The sequence below is a fragment of the Panthera leo genome, chromosome F3 (assembly GCF_018350215.1).
Source record: "Panthera leo isolate Ple1 chromosome F3, P.leo_Ple1_pat1.1, whole genome shotgun sequence".
Lineage (NCBI taxonomy): Eukaryota > Metazoa > Chordata > Mammalia > Carnivora > Felidae > Panthera > Panthera leo.
In genome coordinates this window covers 20,220,574-20,236,966 of record NC_056696.1, presented here as the reverse complement: position 1 = coordinate 20,236,966, position 16,393 = coordinate 20,220,574, and the positions used below count along the sequence as shown (strand labels likewise).

The following is a 16,393-nucleotide window of genomic DNA, read 5'->3' as shown; positions in this document are numbered from 1 at the left end:
GAACAACCTTAAAATCCAACAATTCTACTTCTAGGTATGTATCCCAAAGAACTGACAGTGAGTTCTCAATAAGATATTTGCATGCCAGTGTTCACAGCAACCTTTTTTTTTTTTAATGTTTATTTTTGAGACAGAAAGAGACAGTGTGCGAGCAGGGGAGGGGCAGAGAGAGAGGGAGACATAGAATCCGAAGCAGGCTCCAGGCTCTGAACTGTCAACACAGAGCCCCACACGGGGCTCGAACTCACAGACTGTGAGATCATGACCTGAGCCAAAGTTGAATGCTTAACCAACTGAGCCACCCAGGAGCCCCCGCAGCATTGTTTACAATAGCCAAGAAGTGGAAACAACGCAGTATCCATCAACAGATGAAGGAACAAACAAAATGTGGTATATACATACAAGGGAATATTATTTGGCCATTAAAAATAATGAAATTTTGATAGAGGCTACAAGGACGATACGTGCACTTTGTGAAATACGTCCAACACAGAAGGACAAATATTGTGTGATTCTACCTATATGTATTACCTACAATAGGCAAATTCATAGAGACAGGAAGAAGAATAGAGATTACCAGAAACCAGTGGGAGGGGAAAAGGGACAGTTATTGTTTACTGGGTCTGGAGTGTTTCTTAGGGATAATGAAAAAAGTTTGAATACAGATAGTGGTGAGGGTTACACAACACTGTGACTGCATATTTTTTTAAAGATTTTATTTTTAAGTAACCTCTACACCCAATATGGGGCTCAAACTCACAACCCCAAGATCAAGAGTCCCATGCTCCACAGATTGAGCCCAGCCATGTGCCCTATGACTATATTTGAACTGTATGCTTATAAATGGTTAAAATGAAATTTAGTATATATATTTTACCACACAAACACAAAAAAAGAACCTACTGGTTATTCAAGCATTTTCACTTTTATTCCTGCAGTTCCCCGATGAAGAACTCAATACCCATTTAAAAAAAAATTTTTTTTTAATTTATTTTTGAGAGACAGAGAGAGAGAGAGAGAGAAAGAGAGAGCGAGCGAGCGAGTGAGCATGAGCAGGGGAGGAGCGGAGAAAGAGGGAGACACAGAATCCGAAGCAGACTCCAGGCTCTGAGCTGTCAGCAGAGCCTGGCATGGGACTCGAGCTCACAAACTGTGAGATCATGACCTGAGCTGAAGTCTGACACTCAACTGACTGAGCCATCCAGGCACCCCTGAATATCCATTCTTAACAACATGGCTCTGAAAGACGCAGAGAAGCGAAGACCTACTGCTAAATCCTAAAACAATTTAGAAAAGCATTATAATGCTACTTTAAACAGCTTGTGATACATTTTAATACAAACATATTAAATTGGAAACAATAACTATGAACGGAGATAATAAAGATAGGGTAATCTTTCAAAAAAAAAAAAAAAAAAGAAAAGAAAAAAGAAAAAAAAAAGTACTGGATTGGAACTCAGATTCCAACCTTACCCAGATTCTAATCTTACTTCATGAAGAATATTTAAAGCATTAACTTTTTCATGATTATTTCCCCAATAAAATGGAGAAAGCTTAACCATGTTTCATAAATTTGTTGAAAGAAAAAAAAAAAAAAAAAACAGGATATTTGAGACTATAGGGGTAAAAAAGCAATTTTGTAAAAACATAATTTTATACAATATGGTTACAACTAATGTAATAACATTACTGATTACATAAAAGAAACATGATTGCCAATTAAGCTACAGGAAAAGAAAGATTGTCAGCCAATAGATATAACATAGTAACGCCTCTTCAACGAGACACTCTGACATCACAATCAAGGTGTATACCAAAGACACAACCTAAAGTGAAAATAACTAAAAATTTCCACTTAAACTGATTTACTTTGCACTTGCAAAAGAATGACTTAGGACTTCCAGGGGCTCCTGGGTGACTCAGTTGGTTAAGTGTCCAACTTCAGGTAAGGTGGTGATCTCACAGCTCGTGAGTTCAAGCCTAGCATCCAGCTTTGTGCTGACAGCTCGGAGCCTGGAGCCTGCTTTGGATTCTGTGTCTCCCTCTTTCTCTGCCCCTCCCCTACTCGTACTCTGTCTCTCTCTTTTTCAAAAATAAACACTAAAAAAAATTTTTTTTAAAGAATGACTTAACAAAAACAAAACAGTAAGAAATATAGCCATATCAAATCTTCTGGATTACCTATTTCAGTAGGAATCACCACAGATGATGCTATTCTTTCTTAACCATGTTATCAAGCTAGATTAAAAAATAAACATATAAATCTTCATTTCTATAAAAAGGAAAACTATCAAGTCTTTATGAAACCAGAAAATACTGAAGGTAGAGTCTTTTCTTAGATATTGAAACATGTCTTTCATTAATGGTTACTGCACAGGCCATCTTTTTGTTGCTACAGACTACTCACCAACTACCTGGACAAAACTCGTCCATTTCAAAACAGGAACATGCACTAGAAAGGCCTTGGGTTTCCTCACTCAGAGTCATCTTGAAATTTACAAATACACAGAAAATTGTGCACAGTGAAGCCTAAGGGAATCATAAGCACAAGATATTTACATATTATATCCTGTCCAAATTTAATTCAAACAAAATTTCCTGTAAGTACACAATATTAACTGGATACATTTCACTCTCAAACTGCTCGATACCATTGTTAAAAGTTCAACTACTTTGTTCCTTTCTAAATTTGCTCCTTTCTGATTTAGTAAGGCAAGCTTATGGTTATATATTATATGCTAAACGAAACAGCTAACTGATAAAAGAATTTGAGTATGATTCCAACTATATAGAATTCCGAAAAAGGCAAAACTATGGAGGCAGTGAAAATAGCAATTGCCATCAGGTTGCCACAGGTTAGGGGGTAAGGGACATGGAGAGATGAATAAACAGAACACAGAGGATAAAGGGCAGTAAAAATATTCTGTATGAGGGGCACCTGGCTGGCCCAGTGGGTAGAGCATGCAACCCTTGAACTTGGGGTTGTGAGTTCAAGCCCTGTGTTGGATGTAGAGATTACGGTGAAAAAAAATATATATTAAAAAAAAAGAGGAAGAAAATATTCTGTGTGACACTATAATAATGGATACATGTCATACATTTGTCCAAACCTATAGAATGTACACACCAAGAGTGAATTCTAACATGAACTATACCAGCTTCAGGTTATTTCAGCTGGAGAGTATAACATTGTATAAATAAAGCCACAGTCATGGATTTGACCCTTAACCAGACCAACTGCTTGGACTCTATACTCATGTCCTTCCCTCCTTCATTTGGAAATATGCCATTAATGAAAAGGAATACCACTGGAAAAACAACTCTATTTTTGAAAGGCAGTGTTGTTAGCATTAGAACCCTCAGGACTTTTAATATGTGCTAAATAATGCTTAAGACACTACATGAAATCTATGTAAAAATACTTCAATATGGTGAAAGTAGCAGTACAGAAGTAGGATTTAAATGATGAGCCAAAGGGCATCTGGGTGGTTCAGCTGGTTAAGCGCCGGGCTCCTGATTTCAGCTCAGGTCATGATCTCATGGTTTGTAAGTTCAAGCCCTATATTGGGCTCTGCACTGACAGCGTTGGAGCCTGCTTGGGATTCTCTCTCTCTCTCTCTGTCTCTGTCTCTGCCGCTCCTCTACTTGTGCGTGTGCTCTCTCTCTCTCAAAACAAATAAATATGAAAAAAAATTTAAAAAAATAAAATAAATTATGAGCCATAATTTTATACATTTGTGGTAGGAATTGCCTTTAGGAAGGTCACACCAATTTAGCACTAACCTCTCAGGATTTTAAAAACATACTCTTTAGGGGTCGCCCAGATGGTTCAGTGGGTTAAGTGTCCGACTTCGGCTCAGGTCATGATCTCATGGTTCATGGGTTTGAGCCCCACATTAGACTCTGTGCTGACAGTTCAGAGCCTGGAGCCTGCTTCAGATTCTGTCTCTCTCTCTCTCTCTCTGCCCCTCCCCCATGCATGATCTCTCTCTCTCTCTCTCTCTCTCTCTCAAAAATAAACATTTTTAAAAATTTTTAATAAAATAAAAACATACTCTTCTAGGAATTCAGCCAAAGGAAATAGTGAGAAGTTCAATTTTAGCACTTGTACACAAAAACAATCAGTAGACTATTAATACAAAAATTTGGGAAATTGTTGATGTCTAAAATAGGATAATAGTTAAATAAGTTATGTTGAATTAGACTCATTAACCAATTACATTTTCATATTATAAAGGTTCAGTAATAAAACAGCATGATACTGACATATCAATATAGATAGACCAATAGAACAGAGTAGAAAATCTTGAAAGAAACCAAAATACAAATGGCAATCTACTGAAGGATAGAGAAATCATCTTAAATCAGTGGAGAAAAGATGGATTATTGAACAAATGGTATTAGGACAACTGGAAAACCATCTTTCTAAAAATGAAATTGTATCTATATCTCATACCTTATGGCAGAATGAATTCCAAATGGATCAAAGATTTAAATGTAAAAAATGAAAGCAAAGAAGTACTGGACAAATCGTGGAAGAATTATTTTATAACCTCAGACTAGGAAAGGCCATACTAACTGTAACATAAAATCACAAAGCCATAAAAGAAAAGACTGATACATTCAAATGCATAAAAATTATTTTCTCATGGGGGGGGAAGACAAATGAAAATATTGGCAACTCATCACAGATAAAAACCTCCTTATTTAAGAGTTCCTACAAATCACTAGGAAAAAGACCCAATAACCAGTAAAAATGGGCAAAAGATATGTACAATGCACAGAAAAGGATATTTTTAAATGCCTCTGTGAGATAATCAATGTAAGAGATAGAAAAAATTAAACTTTTTATCATTTAGATTGTCAGAATCAAAAATTCTTGATAATTCCCTATGTGTAGAGAGATGGGCACTCTCATCCACTGCTGGTGAAATATAAATAGTTACAACCTGTAAGAAGAGCAATTTGGGATTATCTTTCAAAATTACAAGTATACATATCTTTGATAATGATTCTGTGAATTTTTTTTACAAAAATATTCATACACAAGCAAAATGATTTATATTCAAGATTACTCCCTGCACTATCACTTGTACCAGCAAATCTAGGGACTGGTTAAATAAATTGTGATTCATTCAGGCATTACACAGCCACAAAAAGAATGAGGAGCTGCTTTATACACTGACAGGAAACAATATCAAAAATATATTGATAAGTGTGTATAGAGAGGGAATGTGAGGCAGGAATAATACAAGGTGCAGATAAATTCCTCTAACGGGTTATCATTTGTGTCAAAAAGGAGAAGAAAGCATACGCACAGTAAAAACTATGATGATATCAATTCAAATATAAAGCAATTAACAGCTGGCTCCAGACCCCAGAACTCCCAGCCAACTTCCTTTGTCCAGTCCGTTCATTAACCTCGGAAAAAAACATGACCTTGCATTTTTGTCAACGAAATTTTTTTGGACCCCAATCTTGGCAGAGTTTCTACATACCTATTTATCTGTTTCTCTGTGCAGGGAATAGGTATGGAAGGATATACAAGAATTTCAAACATTTATTGATTGTGCGAACAATGATTGCCTGCCAGATGGTAAGTGAAGGGTGGGGAGGAGGGGTTAGAGAGACCTCACAGAATATCCTGTTATATCTTCCAAATATTGAAAGAAGGAAATGTTATACCTTTTTATTTTTCCTAATGTTTGTTTATTTTTGAGAGCAAGTGGGACAGGGGCAGAGAGAGAGGGAGACAGAGGATCTGAAGTGGGCTCTGTGCTGACAGCACAGAGCCTGATGTGGGGCTCAAACTCACAAACCATGAGATCATGATCTGAGCTGATGTCAGATGCTTAACCGAATGAGCCACCCAGGCGCCTGTTATACTTATTTTTTAAATAAAATTTAAAAACAGGGGAGCCTGGGTGGCTCAGTTGGTTAAGCGGCCAACTTTGGCTCAGGTCATGATCTCATGGTTCGTGGGTTCGAGCCCCGCGTCTGGCTCTGTGCTGACAACTTGGAGCCTGGAGCCTGCTTCGGATTCTGTGTCTCCCTCTCTCTCTCCCCCTCCCCTGCTTGTGCGCTCTCTCTCTCTCTCTCTCTCTCTCTAAGGTAAATAAACATTAAAAAAATTAAATAAAATTTAAAAACAAAAATATGTTTGAAAAAACTTTAAACATTTTCAAAAACCTAAGAAATCACAGTTAGAAAAGAGGCAAGATTTACAATATACGCAACATGAGGGGCGCCTGGGTGGCTCAATCGATTAAGCATGGGACTCCTGATTTTGACTCAGGTAGTGGGTTCGAAGTCCACATGGTGTTTTGCACTGACAGTGCAGAGCCTGCTTGGGATTCTCACTCTCCCTTTCTCTCTGCCCCTCCCCTGCTTGTTCTCTCTCCCCCAAAATAAATAAATAAACTCTAAAAAATATATATGTGGGGCTGCTGGGTGGCTCAGTTAAGCATCCTACTTTGGCTCAGGTCATGATCTCGTGGTTTATGGGTTCAAGGCCCGTGTTGAGTTCTGTGCTAACAGCTCAGAGCCTGGAGCCTTCTGTGTCTCCCTCTCTGCTCTTCCCCCACTCATTCTCTCTCTCTCTCAAAACAAAACAAATATTTAAAAATAAATATTAAAAATATATATATGCAATATGATACCAAACATATTTTAAAAAGTACATTTTTACACAGAAAAGACTGGGATAAAATACAACAGAATATTAAAAGAACAGTTATCTCTAAAAGGTATAATTACAGGTAACTTTAATTTTCTTTGCATTTTCCTACAACTCAAATTCTTTACATTAAGCACTATTATATTCATAATAAGAAAAAAGGTATTAAGTTTTTAATGATATGAATCAAAGAGATCAGAAATTAAAAGGTAGAAAGTTATTAGGTATTACCCAGGGTTCTAAGTATCATAAATGAAACATTCAAATTTCCTTGAAACATTACTTGCAACTGCAAAATAAAGAATTTATGGATGGGGCACCTGGCTGGCTTAGTCAGTAGAGTATCCAACTCTTGATCTTAGGATTGTGAGTTCAAGCCCCACATTGGGTATGTATGGAGCCTAATTAAAAAAAAAAAAGTTTAAAGAATTTATGGACAAAAAATTTAGAGATGAAACATATCTAAACATTCCTCTGCTCTACCTCTAACAATCACTATGAGATTATTCTCATCCTCCTACTTTCTGAATGTTTTGTCCATTTTTGTTTTCTGTTACCTAGGTAATGGTACTTCCAGCATTTCCCTTAAAGACTGTGAAACTAACAATCTGGTATTTCTCACTGTCGAGTTTTCCTGACCTTCAGCTTTGAAAGGCCATCTCCCTAAGGGAAAGCAGTAAGATCTAGAAGCTAAAACAAGAGGCTGAGGAATCTGAGGTTAGAGTTCTAATCCTGACAAACTGTGGAATTTGTCTCCAATTTTGGGAATAAGCTAAACTTCCTGAGCCAGTTTCCTTAATGAGGTAACCTAAAGGATTGTTTTGAAAAATATTTAGGACTATCAACTTTCAAGTTTCTTTTTAACTTCCCACACTATTCTTTTGAATTTTGTTCTCTTGCCTTATGTTTTAAACATTTTCCTTTGTAAATGTTTGCTCTCCCAAACAGTATCTGCAAGTATTACCAATTTTTTAGACTCAGGAGTCAGTTAAGAGGGACTTTTAGAAATCCTACTGAAAATGACACGATGGGAACGTGAGCAACGTTGAAGACAAATTATGGAGGAATAAGAATGCATCAGGATCTAAACTGGATTCTTAGGAGCAAAGGAGACTTGGGCAACTAATTAATGTCACCAACACTTGGTCAGGGAAGGCAAAACTCAGACTCCTAACATCGGAACCCTGCTGTAGAGATAAGGAAGATGCTAAGCTGTGCAGCACGACCTAGCAAAGGAAGTTCTGTCATGCCTTCAAGGATTCAGTTTTTATTTTTGTTTACAGTAGACTCACTAACACTACCAACTGCACATCTTTTCCTCTGCCACCTTCATAGTGGATATTTCTTGATGGCTACCTTATCATTAGAAAATAAGCTACATTAGATTTGTAAAGCGTTCTCTACCTATAGGTCTTGCGAAGCACTTGATAGCCTTTGGGAAGAAAGGTGTCTTTACAAACATCAGAGAGCAATTATCCCTCTGCCAACACAAGGTGAAGCAATTTCAGCAGTGCCCTCAGCACACTTCCAACTCCTCCTCCTGGTTTACAAGACCAAACACCTCTCTAGTTACTTAAAAGTTATTCCAATAGGGAGGGACAGGGAACAGACAACTAAATTTTTTCTGGATTAACTCAGGCATTAGTTGAATGTTTTTTTTTGTGGTTCACCTACTTTAAAAGGTGATCAAATCACTCTGTGCTACTGAAGAGAGCAACTGCAAAGAACAATTACATAAATCCTCGGGTTCAACTTACCTCATCCTTCTTTCTAATGAAAGAAAGCATTAGAAACCACTGCCTTGCCACCACTTCCTTAGGAGTCTCAGTAAAACTTGCTCTGTCATGTGAATTCCTTTTTTTCTTAGCAAATCAATATATTTCATTCAACATGAGACACAATTGTACATCATTTTGTAAAATGTGCTGAATTTTATGATGTAGAAAAGATAAAGGCAATCCTTATAACGATTCTCCAAAAAAAAATAATAAGTGAACTATTCCCAAACAGGTGCATTCTAGAACTTTGTATTATTTGTCAGAAAATGTACACATATCCTCAACTCCATACTCATAATTCCTAAATCCAAAAAGCTCTGAAAATGCTTTCTTCATAATTTCTTCAGCAGTAAAATGTGACCTTCACCCTACATAACACTATTTATAGTCTTATACCATACTTAGTGTGGATTTTTACTTACTTAACTACAGAGGTATTAACATGACTGATTCCTGGATACTGCTACAGACTCAATTAAGGGGTTTATGTCATTATATGTACACCATATTTTCTAAAATCAAAAAAAATTTTGTGAATTTTGAAACACTGTAGTCCAAATGGAAATGGTTATGGAAAAGAGATTATAAATGTATATAGTTCTATTCTTCAAAAATACTGTCATTCTTTGAAAATGAAATAGCAATAAACCAACATGAGAGTAGAAAAGTACTAAGCTACAATAAAGGAAATTGTCCATGTCTGTAAATATTAACAGAATATACAATTTATTTTATTTTTTAAATTTTTTTAATGTTTATTTCTGAGAAAGAGTGATGGAATGCAAGCAGGGGAGGGGCAGAGAGAAAGGGAAACACAGAATCCGAAGCAGGCTCCAGGCTCTGAGCTGTCAGCACAGAGCCCAACACAGGGCTCAAACCCACAAACTGTGAGATCATGACTTGAGCCAAAGTTGGACGCTCAACCAACTGAGCCACCCAAGTGCCCCAGACAGAATATACAATTTAAGTGAGATTTACAAGTTTTCTCTCAAAGGAAAAAAGGGAGAAGCATAAACAGTATATGCCTAAGCATTCTTGATCATTCTCTCTTACTTCAATGAACAATTTTCTACTCCTAATGTACATAAAATTTATTTGGAAATCATGGTAAATTAATGTGTCAACATTCAAAGCTAATACCACATCCTAAGTATTGAACTCAAACTTAAAATCCCAAGAATTGGTAAAATATTTATAATTATAAAAGTTCAATTTACAGTATTTGAGGAAATTAGAACACTTAAGTAACATGAACATGTTTGGGGATGTATTGGGTACACATTCAGTGATTTTATTCAAACAATCAATTAGCTACAGCACACAAAACTTGGTTGAACAAATTCATTCATCCACACATTAATACAACACAGAAGTCATGCAGGGGGTACATAGTTAAGACATGTAAGAATAAGTGATTCACTGAGAATATTCAAAGTTAATTATGTTGAGAACATTCTGTATAAAACCAGTGAGTTGGTCACATCTAATTCATACTGGACCAAAATGAAACAACTTCCTGGACTTGTTAACGGGTTGCAATGTTTTAAGCAAAGACAGACATATTCTCTAAAAATGCAATGAAACATATCTCATCCTTTGTCTTCATTCATGAAACATAAGCAAAATTATTTACTATAAACAGGCAAAACTTCTGCCTCCCCCCTCAACTCCTATCTAGTCCATGAGAAATTCCTGCCAAATTCTCATTGTCACATTTCTAGAATTATACGGGATACGATGCAGTATGATTAAGTCTCTCTTCTTCTGCTTGCTGAAATAGTACAAGCCTTTAGAAAATCTCCAGCAGATCCCTATCAGTCATCAATAAATAATGAGCTACATACTAGCTTAATGGTAAGCAATGATACTGATATTATTCATTCTATTAAGTGAATATGTTAGATAGTCCTGCTCATACTATTAAAATCAAAACTATGGTTTCTTGGTGAGCACTTTAGTGTGGTAACTGTATTTTCCCTCTAGTTATCGGAGAACACATCTGTACATACACTTGCAGACCTGTTGTGCTGATCGGGGTAAAGCTCCAATGCATGTGCTACTGGAGACTGGTATCTTCAGTTGCTCCCAGTGACCTGCACTCGCCATCCATTCATGGTAAAGTAGTTAATTTTAATGTTCTCATTGTTTACCAGAAAGCACAGACAGGGAGGCTGGCTTTGCCGCTCCCGTTTCCTTTTGCTAGGCTGCTGTGCTTTTTCAGCCAATTGACTTTGCTTTGAGGCTATAAATATCTGAAAAATGTTCTGCATTTGATGCTCTTGGATTCTGCATCCATATTTAGCTGTTTGTGGCATGCCTTTGTTTAAGCTACTCTGCCACCCATAACAGACAGTCAGTCAGTCAGGTTGGGATATGGATGGTCATAGGACAGATGGATCGACATTCAACAGACACTGACTATGAGCAAGGTACCAATCTGCTAGACACAGTGACGATGAAGGGGCTGGCAAGATAGGAATACAAAGACAAACTAGACAGACTTCCTGGTGTCAAATATTTTATAGTCTTGACAGGGCATGGGCACAATTTATTATAACACTATAATAAACAAATGAAACATTTTATAACTAAAAGGAAATGAAGGATAGGGCAGCATAAATATGTTCTCTTAGTTATGTCTCAAAGACATGCATTTGTGTTCTAAATATACATCTACCTATTATAAGGCTCTGACATATTCCAGACAAAGTTTTCCAATCCTGGCAATACACAAAACTCCAAATAGACGTATCATTAACAAAATAGTCAACAGCAAACTTAAAACAGTGCCTAGTCTTCAAATTTCATGAGGCAAACTAATAAAATATTGTTTTCAAAAGTTTCTGTTAAGGCATTAGGTGGGGGCGGGGAGGGGGGATTGTTACTGCCATTTGTTTGTTTGTTTGCATATTGATTTCAAACATAAGTATACTACAGAGGATGTGAACCATAGCCAGAAGCCAGGAGCACTTAATACAGCTCCTTCCTTACTTTGCACTTTTAAAATCCACATGCCTATTTCAGGTTAGGGCTCAAAACTAGATGAGCTACACCTGAGCAAGACCTTCCTATCTTGCCAAACACTTCAAACAAATATACATCTGCCCTCAACATTCCTGCTTTACAAAACTAAGTTCATTGACCTTTTGATAAAAGTGCTCCCCAGAAGCCTGTGACAATCATGATTTAAACTTATTAAGGGCTTTCTTGATGCCTGTCCCCAAGAGTCAGACTGGAATTGGTAGGCCAAGTTGTAGGTAAAATAATAGGGCAGGCCACAGAATCAGACAACTGTAAGACTAAAATGGACCACAGATACCAATTACTCCAGATTCTACATTTTATGTAGAAACCTAGAGCCACGAAGTTAAAATTACTTACCCAAAGTTAGACAACCAATTTGTGGCAAAGACAGATTGAAAACCCCAGTTCTCAATCCCCAGTTGTATACTCTAGACTGGATTCCCAGTTTCTGAATTTCTTTTAAAAACATCAGACCAAACTCGTTCATCTCCTTAAATTGTGTAGAAGAACGCAAATGCTCCAAAACAATCAGGATTTTGAACACGTAAGACAAACAAGTAAACAAAACAAAATGAACTAGGGTTTTCCAAGTCGATTTTCTACATGCTATTATTTTCACTTCAAAGCTTTTCGAAGTTATGCAACAGACAACTTAAAAACTAGCTAAGGACACAGAAAAGCCAAGAATCATTCCGATAGTTTTGGGATATTTATATCAAACTCAAGACAACAAAGTACTATCCAGGATGAGCTGCCTTAAGGGAGGGATAGTAGTACTAAACAGTAAATAAAAACAACCTCTAGGGGCGCCTGGGTGGCTCAGTCGGTTGAGCGTCCGACTTCGGCTCAGGTCATGATCTCACAGCTTGTGAGTTCAAGCCCCGCGTCAGGTTCTGTGCTGACAGCTCGGAGCCCTGGAGCCTGCTTCAGATTCTGTGCCTCCCTCTCTCTCTCTGCCCCAACCCACTTACATTCTGTCTCTGTCTCTCTCAAAAATAAATAAACAATAAAAATAAAAACAACCTCTAGTTAATCGATAGGAAAGACAAAAATGTTACAATGCAGTGGAAAGTCTGCAAGTTGACACTGAAATGCCCAGTACATACGTGTGTGAGAAGAGAATATATGTTTATATACACATACTTAAGAATACACATACACACATACATACACGTATATATGTATACACACACACCCTCACAAATCTACCCCTTTAAAAGGATAACAAAAACATGCACATATTCTTATGGGATACATGCAAAGTACAGTAATTCATGCTAGGTCTAGAATATCCAGACAGAATACTTTTAGACACTGAAATACTAAATTATCATACACACATATTCTTGCAGTAACGGGGCCCTAACTCTAATTTTACATAAAAACCAATGTGCCAAAGAAGCAAGGATAGAAAAGGATAGAATGGGAAAATGGTGTAACTACAATATACTCGAATTCAAGCTCATCTTCAGATCCTCATCAACACAACCTTTGTTACAAACTATCGGATAAGTGGGATCAGCAGGTGGATGGAAAATCAGGTACTAAAGTTTTTAATCTGCTGAGAATGAACTGGGTGACCCTGCATCATCTCCTGCTTCTTTGCTTTAATTCTTTCAGTTACTTAGAATAACATCAAAAACCACTTATAAACATCATACAAAATATAAAGTGGCACATACATAAATCCTCAAGAATTGGTTATAAGAACTCCAAGATTCTTAGGACTAAAAGGGCCATTAAGAGATTATTTAATCCAATTCACCCCTTTTACAGATGAAGAATCAGAGGTTAAAAAAAAAAAAGTAACTTTATCTACCTCAAATCTCATAGCCACTTAGTGGCAGAATCAAGAATAAAACTCAAATTCTGGACTCCTAGTTCTGAGATCTTTCTGATGGGGATGGACTTGAAGTCTTGAAATGAACTGAACTATCCACAGAGATAACTTCTAAGTCTGGATCACTCCTGAGTAGTAAACACATATCCTCTTCAGAAGGATGAAGAAAGAAAAGCGTAATGTACTTGATCACTACAGGTGCAGATGCACGTGACTGGAGGATGACATCTTAACGCTGTGTTTGACTCCAGGTGCTTCAAATTTGCCCTCTTGCATTCAGCCACATTACTAACGTCGTGTTCACGTGAGCTAAGTGAGAAACATCTTGACATTTCAAGATTTTGGAAAGGCACAGCCGAGTCCTGAATATCACCAGGCTATAAATCCTTGGGCTCTGAGTTCTCAAAGCCAGCTTGGTTTTGATGCCGCCACAAGGCTCCCCCTAATAGAATCTCATCATTCAGTTTTAATTAAAGAGGTGGTTACTAGGAATGCAGAGAGGGAAAGTTTCAGTGTGTTCATCACTTTTAACTTGCTGAGTAGCAACCCAGTCACTTTACAAAGAGAATCCGAAACAATAGTGCAATCTGACACAATCCACACCCCTTGGACTAAGTGGTTGCCTTTGGGCGAGTGAGGTTCAGAAAGAGGTTAGAGATGAATGAGTCTGTTCCCACCCAATAAATATTTTTTGGTTATTCTACTTTATTTTCTTATCCACTGCTAAGCTATTTCATGGTATCTTGGCTTCCAGCCTTGCCCCCCTCAAGAAACAGACATGAAACTCTGTTCACTTGATTCCATGGTGTGTTCCATCAGACTTCGGTTGACAGTTCCCTTGAAGTTACCACCTGAGAACTAAGTCTGCATAGCCCAACTCCACCTTAAACTCCCTGCAGGTGCCTGAGAAAGGTCCATAGACCGTCCTGAAAGGACACCTCTCTCCCGAGTGCCAGTCTGGAGAAACTTGTTAGAAACGCACGCCGCAACAAAAAAGGGATGTGCGAGACTGACCCACGATGGATGGGGGCTGAGGCCAGGACTGGAGCCTAGGGATGAATTTCAGCGCGAGCAAAGACAAGAAACACCAGCCTCTAGGGTGGCCTGCGGTCCTTACCGTACACCCGGACCCAGCTCTGTTGCTGGCACACGGACTCCAGCAGGATCCGATCCAACATGCCTCCAGCCACGGCCCCGCCGACTGGGACAACCGCTTCCAGCTCCTCCGGAGGCAGCGGCGAGTCGGACTCCAGCCCGGGGAACATCTCCGGCCAGGACAGCGCCTCCGCGGCTCCTCCGGACGACGGGGAGAGCTCCATGGTGCCCCGGAGGGACAAGGCGGCGGCGGGGCGGGCGCGCGGCTCCGCGCCCTGCCTGCGGGAAGGGGAGGAAGAGAGCGCAGCGGCGGGGGGCAAGCACCCGAGCGGCAGCCGGCACCGACGCGGCTCACCTCCTTCCCCGCCGCCCACTGCCCGCGGCTCGGGCGCTGCAGCCCACCTGCAGCCAGCGGGCGGGACCCAGGCCGGGAGGCGGATCCAGCGTGGCCCCGGCCGGGGGTGGGTCCGGGCTCAGGTGTGGGTCCCTCCCGGGAGGGGACGTGGAAGGACCCGGGAGGGGCGGCTCGCCCGCCTTGCCCCCGCGGAGCCGCCTCGCTCAGCCCTCGCCGGCGTCTCTCGCGGCCAGACCGCGCTAGGGCTGGGGATGCAGTGGGGCCGGGCAGGGCAGGGCTGGGGGCGTCGCCGCCAGGGGCCGCCCCCTCTGACCGGCTCCCGCCGCCGCCGCCGCCGCCTCAGAGGCTCGGAGGGTCCGCTCCCTCGGGGAAGGGGGGCGGTGGCCCCGGGTTCTCGCCCGCCAGTCCTCGGCCCCCACCCCAGGAATGAGCCGGCCCGCCCCCTAACTCTCAGGCCACGGCTCGCGCCGCGGCTCCGGCTCCGGCTCCGCCACCGATCCCACAAGCCCGGCAGCCGCGGCGGTGGCGGCGGCAGGCGGCATCCCAGGGTGATAGGCCGGAGCAATCGAGGGCCGAGGGCCCGGCCGCGTGTGCAATCGAGTAACGAAGCGGAGGAGGAACTGCCACCGAAGGCAGGAAAAATCGGACACCGAGCTATTCATCCGGCCGGTCCCGCCTTCTTGCCAAAGACCCTCTCTGCGCCCGGCCGCCCGGCTGCGCGCGGTGCGGGTCCCGCCAGCCGCCGCGGAAAGTGGGGACGGCGCGGGGAGGCGGGGAAGAAGAGGGGTGCGGGAAATTTAAAAAGAGAGGAAAAGAGCTTCCCTTCCCCTCTTCCCACCCCTTTCCCTTCGTGTAGTTATTTCTGTATTCATTTATTTGGACCGACATTTCTTTCTTACTGGAGGAAGAGATTAGAGAGGCTGCTTTATTTTACAGTTGCCGTTGGGGGAACGCCTCCTTCCTTCCCAGAGACGAGACTTGGCAACGGGGTCTGGATTGTGGGATCCGCGCTCTGCGCCCTGTCCGCGCCGAAGCTGGACTTGTCATCAGTTTAGAATAGCAGGGTTAAGAAGTGTGGTGTGGATGGATGGACGGGCCTCACAAGAAATGCTCAAAAGCCCAGTATTAACCAAACATGTTTCTCTTTTTTTGCCTTTGATCTTTGTGCAATACGTTGGCTTTCTCCCCCCCCCCCCCTTCTAATGATGTCACATGCGTTTTATTTTTGGTCTGTTTGGAGACCGTCTCCTTTGACCTTGGCTTTAATTTTCTGCCCACCCAAGGCGGTATTCACTGGTTCAGGTTAAAGAGATTGCTGGCAAAGTAGTAATAATTTTTAAATCGAAAAGTAACAACCAGTGCCGTGCGCGTAGTAGGTCTCCAACAATGTTTCTTGAACATGCTGCTCAAAATGGAGCAGGAGTTCCACAAGTATATGTTTTTTGTTGTTGTTGTTGTTGTCTAACACATTGTGATAGGGCATTTTCCCTCCCATTTCTTCCTACTTTGCACAAAGACTGGTCTACAACGGGATATTTTTGTTTTCTGGTCTTGTGGTATCTTGGTATGTTGTTTGGGCTTATCAAGAGCTATGAGGATGCATTTTGTAATTTTCTCCAAACTGT

General features: G+C 40.5%; 1 protein-coding gene and 1 long non-coding RNA gene across 4 annotated transcripts in view; one reads left to right on the top strand and one right to left on the bottom strand.

Moving 5' to 3' along the window:
• RASAL2 (RAS protein activator like 2) overlaps positions 1-14,724 on the bottom strand; it is a 348,451-nt gene extending 333,727 nt beyond the window's left edge. For all 3 annotated transcript variants that reach the window (XM_042925859.1, XM_042925862.1, XM_042925863.1), the window contains exon 1: positions 14,436-14,724. In XM_042925859.1, the coding sequence (XP_042781793.1) occupies positions 14,436-14,637 (202 nt within the window). In that variant the 5' untranslated portion in view covers positions 14,638-14,724. The remainder of the gene's footprint in view (positions 1-14,435) is intronic.
• Positions 1-16,393, top strand: part of LOC122212150 — a 62,369-nt gene that overhangs the window by 26,421 nt on the left and 19,555 nt on the right. Inside the window, exon 2 of the long non-coding RNA XR_006199034.1 lies at positions 5,523-5,596. This is a non-coding gene — a long non-coding RNA (uncharacterized LOC122212150). The remainder of the gene's footprint in view (positions 1-5,522; positions 5,597-16,393) is intronic.